The 20,422-nt window shown below is 41.8% G+C and overlaps 1 protein-coding gene and 1 long non-coding RNA gene across 5 annotated transcripts in view; one reads left to right on the forward strand and one right to left on the reverse strand.

Annotated features, from left to right (window-relative positions):
- LYSMD2 (LysM domain containing 2) overlaps positions 1–1,061 on the reverse strand; it is a 17,551-nt gene extending 16,490 nt beyond the window's left edge. For 2 of the 4 annotated variants that reach the window (XM_064517366.1, XM_064517367.1), the window contains exon 1: positions 706–1,025. In XM_064517366.1, coding sequence (XP_064373436.1) covers positions 706–903 — 198 coding nt within the window. In that variant the 5' untranslated portion in view covers positions 904–1,025. Of the gene's footprint in view, positions 1–705 lie in introns of all 4 variants that reach the window. The other 2 variants (XM_064517364.1, XM_064517365.1) reach the window with 2 other exon arrangements.
- On the forward strand, positions 135–20,075 carry LOC135329351 (uncharacterized). The gene is made up of 3 exons (XR_010390763.1): positions 135–411; positions 17,946–18,079; positions 19,977–20,075. It is a non-coding gene; the product is annotated as an uncharacterized LOC135329351 (long non-coding RNA).
- The last annotated feature ends 347 nt before the right edge of the window (positions 20,076–20,422 follow it).

Here is a 20,422-nt window from a genome sequence, read left to right on the forward strand (position 1 = left end):
AGCTCCATGCTGCTGGCCCTTTCATCAACTGCTTGGCCAAGTGATTTTGCATGTTGGAATAGTGAAGCTCTGTATAGACAGGCCAGTTTGCAGCTGACTGGGCCCCAAGAACCTGAAATGATGCTAGGATAAGTGAGCTCTTTCCTGGGGGGAAGACAGTGCATCAGGCCCTGCTGGTAGACCTCAGTGGACTCTCTGAGGCTGCTATAAACCTGTCTGTTTTCTGCAGAAGGAAGTAACTTCTGCTTGGGAAGAGAGCAAAAATCGGTAAACTTCTGTATCAGTTGTAAATCACCTGTAGGCTGGTTGGTAGCTGGATGACTAATGGGGGAGTTTTTAGCCCTGAAGCTACTGGAAGACTTTCTTGTGGTCACAGCCTATGTATCAACCTGAAAATAAGGATCGTTCAGGGTGAGTTTAACTCCCTTCGGGTTTTCAGGGTCTCTCAGCAGGCGAGTGCAGGCTGGCCCGGCGGCAGCCAGCGCCTCCCTGCAGCGGCCCCGGGCGTCGCGCAGCGCTGAAGCTGGGAGTCGCTCAGGGGGAGCCCCGCGCCGAGCCCGGGGCAGCGGGCCCCCGCACCGGCGCCTCGGCGAGGCCAGCGCCCCTCTCCCGGCTGCGCGGCCGGAGGCGCCGCGCGGGGCCTGCTGGCGGCCGGGCGCGCTGCCCCGGCCCCGCGGTGCCCCCCGCCCCCGGGCGCGGCCGTACCGTGACGCCGTACTTGAGCGCGATGCCCTGCAGCGTGTCGCCGGGCCCGAGCCGGTGCTCCACGTAGCGCTCGGCCAGCGGCGCCGCCACGCTCGCCGTGCTGCCGTAGGAGCGGGCCTTGGTGCGGGCCAGCCGCTGCGACAGCTCGGCCTCCGACTCCGGCCCGCCCGGCGGCTCCTCCCGCAGCGACTCGGCCATGCTGCCGCCTCAGCGCCCCCGCGCCGCCGCCGCCCCTCCGGGCATCGCTCCCCCGCCCGCCCGCGGCAACGGCGGAGGCTCGCGACGGGGCAGGCCCGCCGCGCATGCGCCGCCGCCCGGGCCGGCCGGCGCGGGTGGGGGGGCGGGGCGCATGCGCGCTGGGTGCCGGGGCTCGGCTGGCGGCGCAGGGGTTAATGGCGGGAGGAGCCTTCCGGCGGGCCCGGGTGGCTCTTTAGCAGGTGCCCTTATGCGCAGGTGGACAAAGAGTACGCGTTTCAGGGAGGAAAAAAATACACGCAAAGGGGTTTTCCTGCTTCGGTGGGCCTGGGCGTCGGCTGCGCCTCGGCCCGTCGCTGTGGGGGCAGGGCACCGCCTCCGCGGTGGCCTCCCGGGCGCGGGGCCAGGAGAAGCGCTACAGCCCCGTGGCCGGCCGGGGCGGCGGCGGAGGGAGGCTGAACACGAGTTACGCGCCTCCGCGGGGATCTGCCAGCAGCTCATCGAGATGGAGGATCGCGTATCTTAAGGCTGGGCCCCCAAATCTGTGCGGCTTCCGGTAGAGGCAGGATTTCTCTTTTACAAGCTCCTGCGGTCTCGGTGCTGCCTGTTGTCGGCCCGGCCCCTGGGGAGCCTGGCGAGGCGCAGAGCTTGTCGCCAGGACTGAGAAGGAAAGGCAAGGCAAAAAGGAAGGCGTTGGTACATAAGCACACAGATGTAAGAGGAGCTATTGTGCCAGTTTTATTAGAATAACAGTAACAAGTGGGAATATGCATCTGGAGGAAAAATGGTACAATTACTGGCAAATATCTTCTGTTTTAAAATAGTCATTTTACAGCAAATGTGCTCTACATACTCTAGAATGTTTTCAGCGAGTACTTCTTACTGAGAAACCTATGTATAGTCTTGCTTTGAAAGCCAAACCATTGTTACTTACTTATCTGGGGCTTTACAACAAAAACTGCCTCATGTATATATGGTGTATATACCAAAATAGCAAAAAGTATTTATTCAAAATATATGCCAGGATACCAAGAAGTAGTATATTAGTGTTGTGTAATCCAAGTCTGAAAAGATAGACCTTTGTCTCAAAATTAAGCAGAGGTGAAATGCAGGAAGAGATTAATTGGTTTATGGCATAAGCTCAGTATTCCTCAGCCCAGCCCAGTATGCATCCAGATAATCATTTGGAAAAATCAAATGCATCAACTGAAACTTATCTAGTTGGAGGGTTAAAATGAATTATGTTTAGTGGCCAGATTGTGGTGTTTCCCCAAGGAGTACAATACAGAAATCAAGGCAGATGTGACAAAGGTTGCTGATCTGGCTACATGTTTCCAGGCATAAGCTAGGAAAATGTAAAAGCTGCTGCACAACACACTCTAGAGAGTGTTAAGGAACGGTGCATCGGTCCTCCACCATCAGAGAAGCCAGCGTCACAATCCTAGAGTGTCTGAACAAACTAGCTGTTAGGAAATATGTAGATAGATCAGGGCAGTACAAAAGATTAAAGAAGTTGATGGCAGGATATAGTTAATTTTCATTTTTCCACAGTTACCAGCACATTTTGGAAGTTAGAGACTTCTTGGGGAGTCCAGTTGAGGTTATACCAGCTAGATAGAGCAAGCACCAAATCAGTTGTGACATTTCTGTGCTTTCAGTTCCTTTTGAAACTCCTCAGTCTACTGTGAGCTGCATCAGCAATTTAACTGTGACCCACCTAGTGAAAGAAGTGAAGAACTGCAGGACAGCATTTATTAAAAATGCCTACTATGTATGTAGCACCAAGTCGTGGCTCAAATTCAGCCCCTCAAGGCTGATCAATGGAAATTACAAACTTCTGGATGCCTGCCTGGAGCTGAAATTACTTAGACCAATTACTTCAGCTAAAGTGGCTTTTAGCAAGGAGGAGCTACAGTTTGATAAAATGGAAAAGCTGTTTAACATTGCCAATACAATGAGCTGAACATATAATATCAATTAGTTTGAAAAAGTGTTTGACAGGTGCACTAATATTAGTCAGTATCATTCCATCTAATGTTGTCTTAAACTCTATTTATATGCGAAGTGTGTGCAATACACTTTAAATCAGCTGTCACAACTGTGAGAACAGCATCATCATCCCTTGCATTAGTATAGATACCGCAGATTTTTTAGTGTTGAAAGCTTTAATTTAGTAATAAACCTTTTCGAGGAGATGTATGAGTTCCTTTTCTAGAGCTGCTGGGTTGTCTTTCTGCATCAGCAGTTTGCAGAGACCCCAAAATCCATATTATATCCAGGGGAAATCTTGAATTTGAGATATTGCAAGGGTACTTCATCTGACTAGCTCTTTGCCTTTTCTCTGTGTAAAGTGAAAACACTCTAAAACCAAGAATGACTTAAAAAAAAATAGAGCTAGAGCTCAAATAGAGTAACCCAATAATGGGTGACCCATTCTTGCATACAAGTATTTTTAATATGCATTCAAAATGAATTATATAGGAAACTAGAAGTGTCTTGATAATGAGGCTTCACTTCAAGAAAGAAAATTGCATTAGCAGTGAGAATGCAATGTATTTTACTTGAGAGTCTCTATAGAATGGTATATAATATTTTGATAGTTGAGGGAAATACTAGCTTGCCTGTGGGTTCTAAGTTTTAAGGTTGTAAGATAAAAGGCTCTGGAAGAAAAGAAGAGGTTGTGAGTTATCCCTGTCTGGCCTATGTACAAATTGGAGCTCACTTGCTCCACACTGTCATGCTAACTGGGGCTTGAGTTGGCGCTTCAGCCCAAATTCCCGCTGTGCCAGCACTGCCTGTTTGTTCGTTGCCCTGTTTGACTCCAGAGGAAGTTAACAAGCTCCTCTGGCAGGCTTTGGGAAGGAACTGTTTGCACTGATTACCCATCCCTAAAAACATGAGAATTAAATGTAAGGATGTCAAACTCATTCCGTTAGAAAGAGAGCCTGCTGTCGGTTTGGGACTCTTACTCCCCACAGTAATGTTCTCCCTCTTGATCTCTGTATGAGCAACTTACTGGCATCAGTAGCAATTTCCTGATGGAGAGTGACTATATAGCAATTAAAGGTTTAATTCGTTTAGTGCCTTACTGTGACATTCTCTGATCAGCAAGAGAATTTCTAAGCATTGTTGATTCTGTTTCTCTTTTCTTCATGTTCTCTTTTGTCCTTCCTGTTTCCTTGCTATTTCCACTGTGATTTCTTCCCCCACAATAGCTTCCAGCTCTAAGGAGCTGTACTTGCCCAAACCTGTTTCCTGCATTAAAGTAATCAGTAATTCCCTTGGTAATGCTAGCACTGACATCACGTCACTGTGGATTGGACTTGACACACTAATCAGATTTATATGGGACAGAAGAGTTCACTCCTCTGAGTCATTGTTCTGAGGCTGCCTGCAGACATCACTGCCTCTATTGCTCATTTCACATTTGGGAGGTTATTGCTGCAACTACAACAGCTAGAAACATACTTTTTAAATTAAAGCTTTCATTTTGGAGACCTGGACTAAGTATTGTGCAGTGTCTGGTAATATCCCTGATCTAAGGATTCCTTAGAGCTGAGTTTGTGAGGAAGGGGAAAATTCTTTCTGCTTCTTTTGTGGGGACATATTCAGACTTTAGAAAATACTAGGTTTGCATCCTTGTATAAAATCCTTGCATAGGTGCTGAATAAGGACAGGAAAGATGTGTGGGAGCTAATGTTACGGTATTTACTTCTGCAAGCAGCAGTCACAAAAGTAATTCTGACATTGAGTAAGGCATTCAGTTCAGGTACTTTTGCCTCTTTTGTTTTCTAAAATCTGTTTTGAGGATAGGAGTTTTCTTTTCAGCTGTGCTTCATAATGAAACTTTCTAAGTAACCGACAGTGTTTAAGTCTATCCAGTTCATTGACTCCCAGTTACCATTTGATACTTAACTGCCACTTTTATTTTTGAAAATCATCCACATCTAGGTCAAGAGTTGCACAGCGGTCTTGATTTTGTTGTTGTTGTAGTTGTTACTGTTATGTAGGTTAACCAACTCGAGACAACAAACTTCTAAAATAGGGATCAGTATCAACTGAGTCTAGTTAAGGTAGCACATATAGTTTAATGGCCAAATAAGCAGAGAAGAGAATGCCTTTTAGCTAGGTATTCATCCTGTTAATGGTAAAGATGTTCATCAGCTACTCTGTCAGTAAAGAAGCCCTGGACCGAATTTGCCTAGTAAAGGGTTAAACTAAAGAAACAGTGAGCATTTCTGAATTGTGATGTTTCTGATAAAAGACAGGGACATTACAACGTACAATACTTGTAGTGATGTAGGACAGGGTTGTTTTAATTTCAGGAATAATATAAAATTCCCGTTGTGGGTTGCATGTGTGGGAGGATTCACCAATAACTAGGAGAAAATAGATAAAAGCAAGGCTACCCCCTGGTAATGGGTAGTGTATCCACCTCAGTTCATGTTGCAGCCTCTGATAGAAACTGGTGGGATGTAGGACAGAGATCAAAGAGGCAAATCCTGCCTTTTATGAATAATAGCCCTGGGTTCTGGAATTAATTGCAGGAAGAAGAGAGAGTCCTGCATGAATTTCAAAAGGAAAGTAGGCTTGTCTGAACTGATGCACATTACTTAAGCCATGCACATATTTCTCATCAAAATAAGCCCATTATGTAGCAGTAACAGCTGTGAGCCTTTATTAATATTTAACACTCTTAGCAGGGGTTACTGTGGGTTTCCGTAATAAGGTTACAGGAGAGTGAGTGTTTCAATATCATGCGCTGTGAGTTTGTATTCTCAGAGCTTTTTTGGCTTTATTGTACAAAGCACTGGTAAAGTTTTATTTATTCCCTTTCCCTGCCATTTGCAGAAGCTGAATGTCTTTCTAAGCTGCATGCTAGGTCCATGATTATCCATGAAAGGACCTCGTACTTCCTCATTGTCTCTAGCTTTTCTTGTGTATCACTTTCCACTTAGTAATGTGAAGGTTGCAAGTCCCATGCTGGTAGGAGCAATCTGACTTGCAAAAAGAAGCAAATGGTTGGAGTCCCTCTGCATGTCAAGGGCTGGTTTGTGCTGTGGCAGATGTTTGGTTTCTTCAAACTGTGATTCCTGGTGTGACCTGCTGGAGAATGATGATAGCAGTGAAGAAGGGGATTCAGCCCCTTCATCCCACCCGTCTTTTGATTCTGTTTTCTACCTGTGCATGCTGAAAGGACAGGAAGCCCTTGGGCAATTCATAGTTATTGCTGTTGAAAAAAGATGGGCTAAACAGACAAGGTGGAGTCACCATGTTTTGTCCGTCCGCATTTGAGAGGACACCATCCATGGGCCATATTAGACCTTGAGTACCCAGCCCGACCCTGACCCAGCTGGGGACTTGGCAGGCAGGGAGTTATTGCTGACACTGCTTTGGATGAGGGTGAGACAAACTGTCCAATAGCTCTTCAGGGCCAGCCTCCGGCATCAAGGCTCAATATTTTTGCTCTTGTTTTTTTTTTTAGCCTTTTTATTGTTTGTCAACTTTTCCTTTAAGTCATAAACTCCTTGGAAATCAAACTGTTTATAGCTTTTTCTGGTTAATAAGTTGTCAGGCAGTGAAGTCAACCGTGCAGGAGGCAGAAACATTTGGAGCAGCAGCATATGTTTGTTAGATTCGTAAACTAAATAAACTGCTATCTTATGCTAAGAAGCACTTGTTATGAAGGCACCCTGGGATGGTGTTTGCGGTCCCTCAATGACTTCAGGATTAAATGTACACAGATTACCACTAAAAAGTCAGGCTACAGCTTTCCTTATATTCATGCTGTGTTGATTTTCTGTGTATCATCAAATTATGTATAGCAGAGGGATACATGTTAACTAGCCTCTTAATACATCAACAGCATGTCCCCTTTTCCAGTGTTTCCTCAGAGTATTAGTGACAGGATATACATTAACAGCATACCTTTTATCTTCCAAGGTGAGTTGTAGATTTGCACCTAGTGTTGCCTTGTGCCTGGTGTTGTCAATGTAAATGTCGCAAAATTGTGAAAATTTGGTAGCACTTCATGCTCGTTCTGGAGAGGAAGGCGTGTAGAGAGGGACGGCACAAACTTATATAAATGTCGGAAACATGGAGGTAAAAAAGTATGCGTGAAAAACAGACAGCTTTTTATGTGATTTTTTAATATTTGGCTGTTTGTCATGGGACCCCATGACATCATCTTCGACTTCAATTTCCAGAGTGAAATTAACATCTCAATTAGTTCTAGCATATTACATTAGAATATCAGTCATTGTGGAATACGTTAGCGTTTAAATGTGTTTTTAATATAGTTTCAGTAAGTTTCTATTCACGCTTCCTCACCTGTCCATGCTAACTGCTCCCTTCCGTGTGCTTCCCTCTGTTCATATGCGTTTGCCTCCCAACTAAGTCCTTTATCTGCAGGACCCTCACCATTAGTCCACTCTGCCATCACCACTGAGCCTTTCAGTTATTTAAGAGCTGAGTTAACAATGATGTTTTTCCCCTGCTGAATTTAAAAAGGCAACAGAATTCAAATTTCAGTGAAATTAACCCCTGCCTTAGCCTCTGTTAATTGAAAAGACCAATGAATACAGTAAGTATGACTGTAATATGATAGTTAATGGCACCTCCACTGATGTGTAAACCCAGTAATAAACGTAAGGAAGACAGCTCTGTCATGAGGGAGAGCTGTGTAAAACAGCCAGAGGGAAGGTAATAAGGCAGTGGCTTTCCTTCTTCATCCCATTGGTTTTCTGTGAGTGGCTTTTTTAGTCTTACCACTTTTAGTTGTAGAATATTTCACTGTAAGCAGGTGATTTACCCCAAGAAATGGTTTATGTATAAGGAAATAAAAACTTTCTCCATGTTCATTTGTCAGAGTAGGTGCTTTTTCTTTGAAAAAGTTATTATGCGTCTCACTTGCCAAAGTAGTTGCAGTCACAGCTCTGTCAAGAGCCAAAGGGAACTTCCATAATTAAGTGAAGAACCACAAAGGAGTAGACTGCTTTTCTTATGTATGTTGTTATTCAAATTACTTTTTTAGGCTTTTTTTAAAATGGTAGTTTTGTATAACCTGTTGTAACAGGTCAAGGATAATTTGTTTCTTTTATATACATTTTTAGCCACAATTTAGGTTCAGGAAGACTTAACAAAAAAATCAAATTGCCTTTTTAATCTTTCCCTCAATTCTTAGGGCTCAATACAATAGCAAACAGGTACTGATTTCAAAGAAGTCTATCCTCTATCAAAGTGTCCCACAGGCTGATTAGTCAGAGAATCCCAAGAAGCTCTCCAGAAATTCTCCAAGAACACGAATGAAGTTAGCAGATACCCAGAAATCTAGATAAGAATATCAAGTTTTTCATCTCTATGTGCTGCCTACTAAACTCTACTTGCTCTCCCATATACCTGTTCACTGACCTTATTTTTCTTAATTGTTTGTCCTCATCGTTCATTCCCATCCCTTTTATTGCCCTGTCTCCTTCTTCATCAAGTTGGATCTGGCTTCAGTTCTGATTTATCTTAAAAAGGTGAAATTCTAGCAGCCCTGCTGGAAATACCTGGAGTAAAAGTAGTATAGGACAGAATCTGGAGTATCCATGAATCTTTTTCCTTAAGTCTCCAGTTTATATAAATCCATTGAGTCACTTAATCAAATGAAAGCAATTTTCCAAAATTTAATCTCTACATTTTCAGCCTCTTACTGATATCCCTAAAACTCTTGAGCCTACAAATTTTCAGCCTCCTGTCCACTTGAAAGATCTTCTACCACAAGCAGGGTCTTTGCTCTTGCAATGTCTGCTTGCAGAGTGTGTTTCTTGCCTTGTGGCTGGGGAAAAAAGAGCTCAGAAGGAGTGGAGGTTGGAAATAAGGTGGATTTTTCTGTCTGTTTTTCAGAGGGGATCTTTTTGGTCTTGCAGGAAAATATTCGTAGAGTTTAACTCTAGCCTTGGAAAGAGCCACTCAAAGCAACTCCAGTCATGTTTTTGCTCCGAGTCACTTCCAGAATTACCTGTTTTAGTGGGCTGCAGAGAATGCCACAAAGATTACAGCTTTCCCAGGCCTGAAGTTACCCTTGTGAATACTCTTCTTTGTGAAAGCAGCCTGTGACTATTAAGAAGGAAAGTTACTCTTTGCATAGAAAGACAGAAGCAATGGCCAGGGCACATTTGAAGCTGTAAAGAGTTTCTCTTCCAAGAGCTCCCTTTGCTTTCTAAGCTGTTTACTAGTGGATATTTTCTTCCTGTGGGAATATTTTAATTGGGCCTAATTGGTCTTGTAGCTCATGTTGTCTCTTAGTGTCCAAAAACCGAGTATGTTTTCGGTCTGTGACTATTTTTAGCTGGTGTAAATAGAGCACTAAATCAGCAGTTTTCAGATGTATTAGACCAGGCCCCTCCCATTTTTGGGCAGTTGGGAATTAGTCTTTGAAGTTGGTCCATGGTGTTACTGGACGTAAGAGGGTGATGATGGATTAAGTGGATCATTGTTTTGTGTACTGAGATTTCTGGGTACTGTTTCTTACCTTTTAGGGTCATAGTTACACAGCGACTTTCTGTAGTCTGGTAGAACTCAACTGGCTGGTCTGAGTGAGGGTAACTTTGTGCTGGATCGGTTTCCTGACCTGGCCAACTGGAACCACAAAAATGCTAGTGTTAGATGGCAGGAATGAGCATCAGGAGGGAGGGTAGGCGGCTAGGGTACATGGGGATTTTTGCTGGTAGCTGAGACATATGCAGGTTAAATCGGCTGTACAATCTTTGCTCTTATTTGTCTGGTACTGCCCTCTCCATTTCTTACGCCTCAGTTTGCTGTGTTTGCCCATGTTGTTTCCGTGTTCATGTAGCGATACAGAAAGCTTTAAAATCAACCTGCAGACAGTCTTCATGGTGAGCTAATACAATCTGGAAGTTTGGTGTCCTTCCTTTTTCTTTCTATTTTTTTTTTTACTGAAATGCTGCTCTGGAGTGGTGACCAGCTGATTCTTCCCAGCTGGAAGATCTATGAGCTGTTATCCCTGCATGGCTGGTGCCCCAAATGCACCTTTGGGGTAAATGTTTTTACTGTATGTGCCTAGAAAACACCACCTGAGTGAAGCATGGCTGGTAAGTCAGTGTTTGTCTGGAACCAGCTGCATTCAACCTGATTGCCTTTGGGCAATCATTAATCCAAAGTTTCCACGAAATATTCCAAGGCCATCTGTGATGATATAGTATAGCAGCTATGACTCCCCAGCAGCAACAATTTCTTCAGCTTTTACGAGAAAATGGAGAACTGTGATTCTAAAGAAAATGTAAGGATTCAAGATGCTACTCTTACTGCAAGTGCTCTAAATTTAATTTATGTGTTCTCACCAATAACTCAGTCTGTTGCTCTGTTTCTCAACTAATTCATGGTTTTAACATAGAAACCAACTTTGTAGAAGAGTTCCTGTGTGAATGTAAGTTCTGCACAAGCTCCAGAGCAGTTCTGACAGGCAGTTTATCAAGTCAAAATGCAAGATGAAAAGTTAGTAAAGAGTTAATGGTGACTTGTGGCAAAGCAACTTAAGGCATTACTGCGTTTGGTTTTATATTTTGCTTCACTGCCAGAGGTTGGTTACTGTCTTTATAACAGTGTTGTTAGAAGCAAAAGGACGGTAGTTCCTTGGTCAATAAGTCATGGCTTAGTGTACTAGTTTAATGCAGAGATGCTTGTTTTTCTGTGCTGCTGAGGTGTTATGTGACTTGTTTTGCCACCTAGTTAAAATAGCAAAATAAAAAATGGAGAAGGAAGAGTTTCTTATATGAAGGGAATTATATCTTTTGTGGGGACTTTGTTTTAGCTTTTCCAGGATATTTAAAATATATTCTGTTTCCACACTTCATTGTAGATCGATTGTTGAAAAGGATATATAATCCGAAGTGCATGTTACTCACTTTTCTGGCAAGGGATGTCCTAATGAGAATATCCTCGTGTCTTCATGTTTTTCTAAAGGTAGAGCTTTCCTTCTTACATACGATAAAATGCTGTCATCCTGTTGTACAATGTGCAAATACCATACTTTATTTCTGCATTAGGATGTCTGTAATTAGGGATAAACTGATTTGTTCAAGCATCGGTGTGGTTTGTGAAGTCAGATACAATGACCTTATATACTTACTTCTAATCAGAATAGTTTCTTTCTGCTCAAAGAATTTCAGCTGCAGAGTCCCTTCTGAGGAGCCCCTCAGGTCTGATTGTTTTAAGTGCCTGAGTCTTTCCTACTTCACTTTCCCTCTGAATCTCTTTAGGGCCTGCACCTCACAGGGGGAAGCATCTTATGGTTTCTTCCCTGGGTGCAAAAAGCAGTACTTAATCTGACTGTCAGCAGCTTGCAGAAGCAGAGATGTGCAGGATGAGGCCCAGAGCACATGAAAGCAATAGAAGAGACTCAAAGTGAAACAAAGACAAGAGAGACCTCTACCTATGGAGCAGATTCCCAGGAAGAGAGCTCAATAATTTTGCCGCAGTTAGTTTGCACTGATACTGTCCTTCTGTGTCTTTGACCTCCAGTTGTGCCATACTGTTGTATTTAGCAAGAGCTTCAAGATAGAAAGTGGGCCATCTCCTGCAGTTACTTCCAAGCCTTTATAGGGATTCTAGAGAGCTATTCAGCCTGTTTGATTTTTGCATGTGCTCACCTGCGCACTGCTCAGCCCTCATTCTCTGATGCTCTTGGTGCAATGAGCAGCTGGTCACATAGTTCTTGCTTTCTCTCCATGGGTGGCTAGTCTTTGTAATTATTGTGCCAATGCATATATGAATATACAGCATATATGAGCACATGAAGGCCTCTGAGAACCTCTGTGTGAGATATCAGTTTCAAATATTGGCAATAAAATAATTTCCTTAATAATTTGGTTCACCTGAAGACTGCCTGTACTGCAGGGTTCTCTCATAAATGATTTACACTTCTATTACTAGTTACTGAGAGCTCCTTAATTAAGACTCTGGTACTGGCCATAAAATGTGATTTTCAAATGATCATATTGGTGCTTCACGTGCATTTACCTAGCACTGTCTGAAATCCCCTGGAACCTGGAGTAAAGCATGGGAAGACTGTCTGGTGCATTTATACCACAGGCAGGAGTATAGAAAGGAAATGTTCAGGATATTATGGTAGTAGGCACAATACTGGTTTGTGCTCTGAATTTGCTGATATGACCGAGTTACAAGCAGGTGTTATGGATAGCTAACGTTGGAGTGGGATTAGTAAACTGGAGTGTTTGAAGGAGTGGTTATCTAAGTTATCTATAATATTAAACCTCAGTGGTATGTCACGTGTCAAATGTCAGGTTGAATGTATATGGAGGTTTGGACAATGGTAGCTCCTGGAAGCAGTTAATTTTCACTAAACTTGCCAATGAAAGTACTTAGCTGGCCATCGGGTGTCAGACACAGGCCAGAGCCACAACGTGGGGAGCCAAAGCCAAGCATTCCCAAGAGCCTCTCTTTCAGGTAGACTAAACCAGTTTCTTTAGACTTACAGTAAGTGTGGATGAATTAAATATATCAAAATGGAAAGCCAATGTATGAAATCAGAATTTTTAAAGAAATCCAGTCACTATCACTGTGCTAAAATGAAAAGAATCCCTGCATGTTTCTATCAAAAGCTGTAATAACATAGTGTCACCCTGGAGCTTTGTCAGTTGTGTCTGCTAACAAATGTTTTTTTGGTGGGCAGATAATCTAAACAATGCTGTGATAACCTTATAGTACAACAATGCTGAACATATGCTGAAACACCCCTGACTATCAGCTTGTTTTTTATACTGAAACAATGGGCAAACAAAGCAGTAGAATAGACGATAGAGACAGTAATAAATAGGAGTGCTAGGTTAATCAGTTAGAAAGGAATAAATGATCAGTAGTTTATTAGGATTATTAGGATTCATATTTCTGTCAGCTGGTGCTTTTGAAAAAGGAACGAGACTGAAGAAACTAAACTGTTCTGCTTGGTGGGTGTGGTGAATTGGGGATGTTTTATGAAATGGCTGTAAAGCACAGTAATGAGTACAGGAAAATAAGCAAGAATGGTGCTTCCTCTGGCAGCTTAAAAAAAAGAGGTATTGTTTACCTTTGGCAAGTGCTGTGGTTTACCAATCTCTATGAAAGCTTCCTATAATGATTACTATTTTCTGCAGAGTTTAGCTGCACTATGGTGGCAGAAGATGATGTGAGATGGTGAAATCTGAATTGAAATAAGGACACGTTGATTTGCTTACTGCTAACATCAAACAATCTTTTCTGCTCTTGAATTTCAAATCTGGTGATGTAGAGCATCATTCGTACTAGTATCCTGGGTCCTTAAAAAGATGATTTGAAAGGAAATGAGGGGTGCAAACTGGACAACATAATAAAATATGAATGCTGACTCCCTGAAATCCACTGCAGAAAAGATGTGACTTCTCTTTTTCTTCCCTTTCCCGGCTGAAATCTTCAATTACTTTTGGCTTTTGTTTCCAAGGTCAGTCCAGCCTCCATTTGTTACTGTGTAGTGAATCTGTGTATGATACTAACTAGACGTGGCAGCTCTTTTCTAAAATAGACTGTTCCAATCTGCCACTTTATTCTTTGGCACCAGGGATTTGCATTTTCCTGAAATGAACTCCACTGCTGGCCACGAACCTGATGGAAAGAAAGAATTGCAGACCAAACTGCCACAATCAGCTAATTCACCTGAATAGAGCTGTGTGTTGACCTGCTTCATCTTGCAAGGGTCCTGTCATTCTCAGCAACTGAATGGATATTTCCAAAATAGTGAGCCAGCAGGAGGAACTGACTGAAAGAGCCCAAATACACTTTATGCAAACATCCATTGTGGTGTTAGTCACACAGAGTTGCTGTAACTTGCCTCATCTTCTTTCCTGTTAAGCAATTCTTTCAAGCTGCTCTGAATTTATTTCCTAACTCCATGTTGCATGAAGAGGTTAGTGGACTTGAAAAAGTGTCTTCTGTTTCTTGGAATTAATCTTCTCTTTCCTGGTGAGCATCACTGATAGGTTTGTTTCATTAGGAAGTAATTATGGAATTGATTGGGATTTAGTATCAAGCTTGACTTTTATGTACTTGTCTTGCAAAATTATATAAACCCTTTGAAGCCTACCTGCTTGTAAACTATCCATACTGGTTACAGCTGCCAGGATGCTTTTCTCCATCAAAAGTTGCTGTTTGATCACTAACACCACCACCACCAAGAAATACCTTTGCTTCTTATTTTTATATGTATTGCAGTAGCACTCAATTTCTTGCTTCTAGAAGAGTGTGCCACATAAAGAGAAGGAGACAGCAGGAAGTATGGGAATCCATCAGAAAAGCAAAATCATCATGAGCTGTCTTCACCTAGCATGTATAAAAACATAGAACTTGCTTCCACAGCTCTGTAGCTGGGAGCAAAAGCTTGAAGTCTTTATGCACTTGTTGGGATTAGAATCGAAGGAGTCCACTAGAGCCAGATTTCTTGTGAAACTCCGTTGGCTTTGAGTACCAGAGAAAAATTTGGCTATTACCATGATTTCATCCTGGGCTTTTGTGAATCATGAGGGATTAGACTGGCATTGCAGAATGGGTTTTGAGACCGTACTGTTACCTCTGTGCTCTTCTGCAGCATAATACAAGGTGATCTCTGCAAAGAGATCCTGCCCTTTTTACTCAACCCAATTCCATGTATTCAGCCATATAGATAAGGTTGGGCAGGTTGTTGATTGCCAGTATTTAATCCATGAGTTGAAAAACAGGATGTACTGAACATACTAATTTCTTAACTGTTATAAGTGACCCAGTTGCCATCTACTTTCATTAATTACTAAGTCAATTATGTCTGTCACAGGAAAGAGATTAGTTTTCCTTCATTAAAAGTAAGATTTCATACAATCAATATATTTCTGCTTACTCATATCACTGATTAGTGTGAAAAGTTTAACTTTGAATGCAGAGTACTGAAGAAAAAGGAACTTTTTAATGTAGGGTATTACATATTAATGACCTTTCCAGTTGACAGAAAAGTTCACGTATGTGATCAGCCCGAGTAAGAGCTGGGGAGAAATATGTTGCATTATCTCAGAAAAATCAAGGGAAAGAACCTGCTGAAATCATGATTCTCACCAAAAGGTATAATGACTGTGGATCTCAAGTGGGTCTGAGCACATAATTTTTGTGAGGTTGTAGGGTTTTTCACCCCTTATTGAGCACCCTTAGTAATTGCAGCTAATATTAGTGCAAATGGCTCAAAGAGCATGAGAACCCCTAGAGTAAGCAATTATACTCTTCCCAGGGCAATGATGAGTGCATTAAAATAAGCAGGCAAGACAATAATGTTCAGCATTGCTTTTGAGATGCTGGCTCTGAGTTAAATACTAAAATGAGAAGCCTGTTTCACAGCTTTGACTAGCAAAAAGCTAATTTTGAATAAGAAATAGTGTTTGTTTGTTTTTAACCAGCAAAATAAACCTGTTTGAAGGGAAAGGCGATGTGAACTGCACTTCAATGCTTGATTATGCAAAGATCTTTCAGCTTGTACTGTGTTTTGCTGAAGTAACATTAATAGAAATGTTTAATCGTCCAGTGAATTAGGATCATTAATACAGTCATAATTGCAGAGAAAAATAATGGTAATCACTGAGACAGGATTAGGCAGTGACCTTTTCAATTCATAGTGTTTGCAGCTATTAGACTTGTTTCAAAGTATCAGTCAGAAAGCAGTTGCAGTAGAGGGCCTTTTGGAAATGCTTTAAATGCTTCTGTCCAAAAAAAAGCAGAATCAAATTAAAGAAAATGCTAATTTCCAGTTATTGTTTTTTGAATTCTTTCTAAAATCCACTTCATAAATACATAGGAAGTTCTTCAGTCCCTCAGTAAGGGCCCTGAAAAAACAGCAGTTTTTAGCCTTTGTACGCTTGTAATTTTTTCCTCTTTTTTTACCTTTTAAAAGGACTTTGTCCAATGTTTGTTGACCAAATGTTTTGATTTGGTATTTACATTGAAAGTGGAAACAAAGAAACCAAGTTCTTTTAGGCAGACCTTTTTTGCTAGTAAAATTGCAACTTTATCTTTGAGTTCTAGCTGGGTGGCTGTGACAGGGCTAGTTGGCTATGTGGGATTTCTGCGGGCAAGACATCCAAGACCACATAAGGGTTTATGTTTAGGGCAGTGGACTAGGACTAGGAGATGAGTTGTCCTTGCTCTGCTGCAGAGGCTGGGTGAGATCCCAGGGTAGTCAGCCAGGCCTGGGCTGATCCCATCTAACTTCAGCTGCTTTAATGAGGCTGCCTAGGTCTGAGGTCACTGCACTTACTGGAGAAAGCAGAATACATGCATGTAGATGCAACTAGGCTTCTGTGTTAGGTTTGGTGGAGCCAGACATGCATCCGCCATTTTGAACTGTAAAATAGAAATAATAAAACTGCCTTTTTAGTTTTATAATCTCTCTGGAACAGGAGCAATACTTTTGCTATGTATTTGTGCCCTCTGTGGCACATGGAGGCCTTCCATTCAGCTGAGGCTGCTAGGCTCTATAAAATATAAACAGCTCTTACAAATGCACATGCAAGCATTAGAGCTGGTTTTGTAGCTTTTAATTGACCCAAGTGATTATCTGGGCTACAATGAGAACACTGCCTGGGCTGCTCCAGTGCAGGGCTTAGACTCATCTTCTTAAAAGCCTCTTTATGAATCATAAGTCTTTCTGCCCTTGAATAATTTAAAACCTAACAGCACTGCAAATCTTAACTGTCCAAGCCTCTTAATGATGGTTGGTTTTGACACACATTTGAGGAAGTAGATATCATTACTCATCCTCATTTGAGTTATATCCTTAGGTCCATTTCTGAAATCGTGTAGCTCTTTTTTCATCACCAGCTCCTCACCTGCCTCTGTAAACAGAGAGGCTTCTTTGAATGTTAAATCTTGCAAACATATAAATCAAGTAGAATGTATATTCAGGACTTACATTTCGAAGGTAAAGCCTATGGAGATTAAAGACTAGGATACCCACTGAATTTTGTTTTTCTAAAAGTGATTACACTAAAATGTATTTCTCTGCAATGGACAACATGATGCCATACTAGTCATTTATTCACTTCTCTAACTAGAATCACTGGTCTGGAATTGTCAAAACAAGTGCATTTGCTTGCAGATATGGTCTTCCTTGCAAGGAGTTCTGCTTGTTGTCCGTTGTCAACATCTCACATCTGTGTACAAAATCTACGTTTAGTTTCATTGAAAGTCCCTAAACTTTCATTTTAAAGTGGCAGCTATTATGTTAATATATTCATGTTGGCTTCCTTGATGCTTTTATTCTCTCAGGCTCTCTGGTCCTTCTCAAGTTTCTTCCTAGACTCAAACCTGAAGCAGAGTAGCAGCATTTCCTAATAGAGAGCTCTGTCTCCCTTCATCTTTCCTGCATGTGGCTTTGTTTCAGATGGTCACATCTGGTGTGGGTATGAGGTTACTATTGTTTCAGCTGTGTCATTATACAGAGATGCTTAGCTGCTCCTTACAGCTAACACTGTTTATACTGAATTTCAGGGAGACTTATGCCAGGCTATTGCCATAGACTCTGTCAGTTTCTACCTATTTCTATATTTTGTCTCCTAACAAGAATGTGAATGGTGATTTGTCTATAGTGTAAATCACCAAAGCCAGAAATCTTTCAAGTCCACGTGAAATAAAAGCATGATTCTTCTCAAAATTTGAAGGTATAAATAGGATAATATTGAGACGACAAAAGTCATTCTTGATTTTATTGATGTAGCTGGAATCAGAATCCATTCCCGATCCTGGAACATGGAAGAGTTTTCTTCCACTCCCCTGATGCTGCAAGACCATTTAAATTATCCATTGCAGGTCCCACAGTAGTGGCATGCTTGGGACCCAGGGACAGAGGGTCTGTTAGCACCAGCACCATTAGCACCAGCTAATGTTGCCATAATGTTGCCACTGAGCTCAGAATAGATGTTAGAGGAAACCAGATGCTGGGGAAAAGAAGGGTGATTTGTCCTGGGTAGAATCTCAGAGTCCCTCTCCTCATTCCCCAGGCCCTGTGCTGTGCTCCCGGGTCAGCGAGTGCACTGATGCAGCACTGCCTCCTCTGCCTTGCTTTCAGGGCAAACTGCACGTGCCACAGCTGGAGAGGTGAGGTCTGCTGTGCCATGTAGCCTTTGATTACAAGGTAAGCAGTTGCGGGTTGCAAAACCACCTCTGAAAATTATAAAGCATTTTCTGATTTACTGTGTTTCCTATAAATTAATTTTTAAATGCATGAAATCTGATCCATGTTATCTTAGGGGGAAAAAAATATGCAGCATTATCCTTTGTAAAGAGAATGCAAGTTTATTGCAACTGGACTGGTCATTCTGAAAAATAGCAACAATACCTGTAAGTTGGTTACTTCTACCTTGTTAACATCACACTCTGTTGTATCTCAGTCCTGAAGCGAAGGACAAGAAAATGCCTTCTCACCAAAGAGGACATTTTGTTAGTCATGTTTTTTCGTCTGCACCTAGACAGGTTTTGCATCCATAACTCCCATTCAAGAGAAGGCAATGTTCTGGAAAAATAACATGTCCCTACTCTTCTTTGTGCCAAAATGAGTTCTCAGCTCTTTAGACTGTCCTCAGAAATTTCTGCTGGACAGTCAACCATTTGGCCCTAACAAGATGTATAGCTCTTGCTGAACTTGCCTCAGTGTTTTCTGGAAGACAAAGAATAAACTACATCCGAGCAGTGGGGTAGAGGGGGAAGTCCAGCTGCTGGTTTACATCACTAAATCATGCTCAGATTTAAAATAGGGAGCTCTGTGCAAGCCAGAGCTTTTAACTAAAGGCTTGGCTGTATCTGGAGAAGAGTCTTTTCTTTTGTGCTATCTGCAAAAAGGGAAAAGAGCACTTCAAAATATGAGCCTTGAAGTCAAACTATAAAGTCCTGGAAGCAACAAAACTGTGGTGTTATCCCCCCATGCTGAGTGACTGTTGACCACCTGCCTGTACATTGCAAATCCTTTTTTTCGTGGACATCAGGCAATAGGGGGAAAAAGCTGGTCTTATTCTTCTGCATCCTGTTGCATGCCTGGTATGTATTAGCAATACTATTTATTTTAAATCTATATTTTACGCATGGGTAAAGTAGAGATCAACTTGAGTACTTTTAGCTAAAGGGAAAACAGAATCTTAAGATGGTGCTATTTGTTGCTGGTAGATCTGCAGCCCTTTGCTGAGCAGGGTGAAGAGGGTTGGGTGCAGCGTATATTAACTGGAAAGGAAGTTTAGAGGACTAGTGAGGGGAACTGGGCTCTGTAATATGACTGGAAACTCCTCTTTTTAATGATGTATCTGAATATATGTAGATGGGATGAGCATCAGCGGCTGTGTGTATGGTGTGGCATATGTAATGACTTTGTGATTAGGAACAGATGAATACTTTTTCCATCTGTTAAGAACAGTCATTGCTCAGGAACCAATGCTAAAAAAAACCTGTAGATGGTATCTGTGCAAAGGCCATGTACTCAAAGCGAGTAGTGTTGCTGCTCCATTCAGCTGTACTGGAAGAACATGACCTAGCAGAACAGTTTTGAGTGGTTACAATGGGAATGTGCTATTCTGGACATACATGATTTACACATGAATCAATAATGGTTTAAATCAGGCCTGTGAGAATGCAGGTTTTCATAACTGAAAAAGCAAACAAATGAATTGCATCTTGTTTTAACTTTTTAAAAACTATTTGAGTATTCTGTTTTCCTGTCTCCCCTGAGAGATTTAATTGTTTTTTTTCTATGGGAGCTCATCATGGACTGATTTATTAGGTGAACTGCAGTTTCTTTTAAAAGATCTCTTCAGTACTTATTGTATACCTTCTCCAGATTTGCTTGTTCTCTTTCCTAAAAAAAATCTGTTATCCACTCTGTTTTCTTGTGTAGCCCTAAGAGAACTTTTTCTATTATAACTAGAATTTCCTTTACTATGTATTTTGAAACTGTCATTACTGAAAACTACAAATATGTACAGGGTCTTGTTTTCTGTTTCTGATTTGTATTTTGCATTTCTTCTCCTGAATGATCATTTGTATAGACCTTTACCGAATACTGGATCAAAAAAATATTTCCCGCCGAGTCTTCATTTTCCAACTCTCTATACTAAAGTGATTTCCAGCCATTGATCTTTGGATTCCTGAAGGTTAGTAGCCTACTTTCAATTTGTCAGAAGAGATAAACTTATTTCTGGTAAGTTATAATTCTTCTTCTGAGAAGAAAGTGGGCACACCCTGATCTCTTCCTTCCCTGTCAGTGACAAAATAGAGGGGACATCTGGGGAGCTTTCTTTTCCAAGTATATTCTCTGCTTTATTTTCCTTCCTTATCCTGATGCTGAAGGAACTTTCTGAATGTTAGAGGCTGATCTGGTGCTGGTAGTGAATCTCAGGTCCTTTAGGGATGAGTGTAAAGAGACAAGGCAGATCTTCTCCTTGGCATCTGTCAGGTGGGCACTTCCCCCCATTGAGGCGGTGGTTAGGCTCGT

This window comes from Dromaius novaehollandiae, chromosome 10 (assembly GCF_036370855.1).
Source record: "Dromaius novaehollandiae isolate bDroNov1 chromosome 10, bDroNov1.hap1, whole genome shotgun sequence".
Taxonomy (NCBI): Eukaryota; Metazoa; Chordata; class Aves; order Casuariiformes; family Dromaiidae; genus Dromaius; species Dromaius novaehollandiae.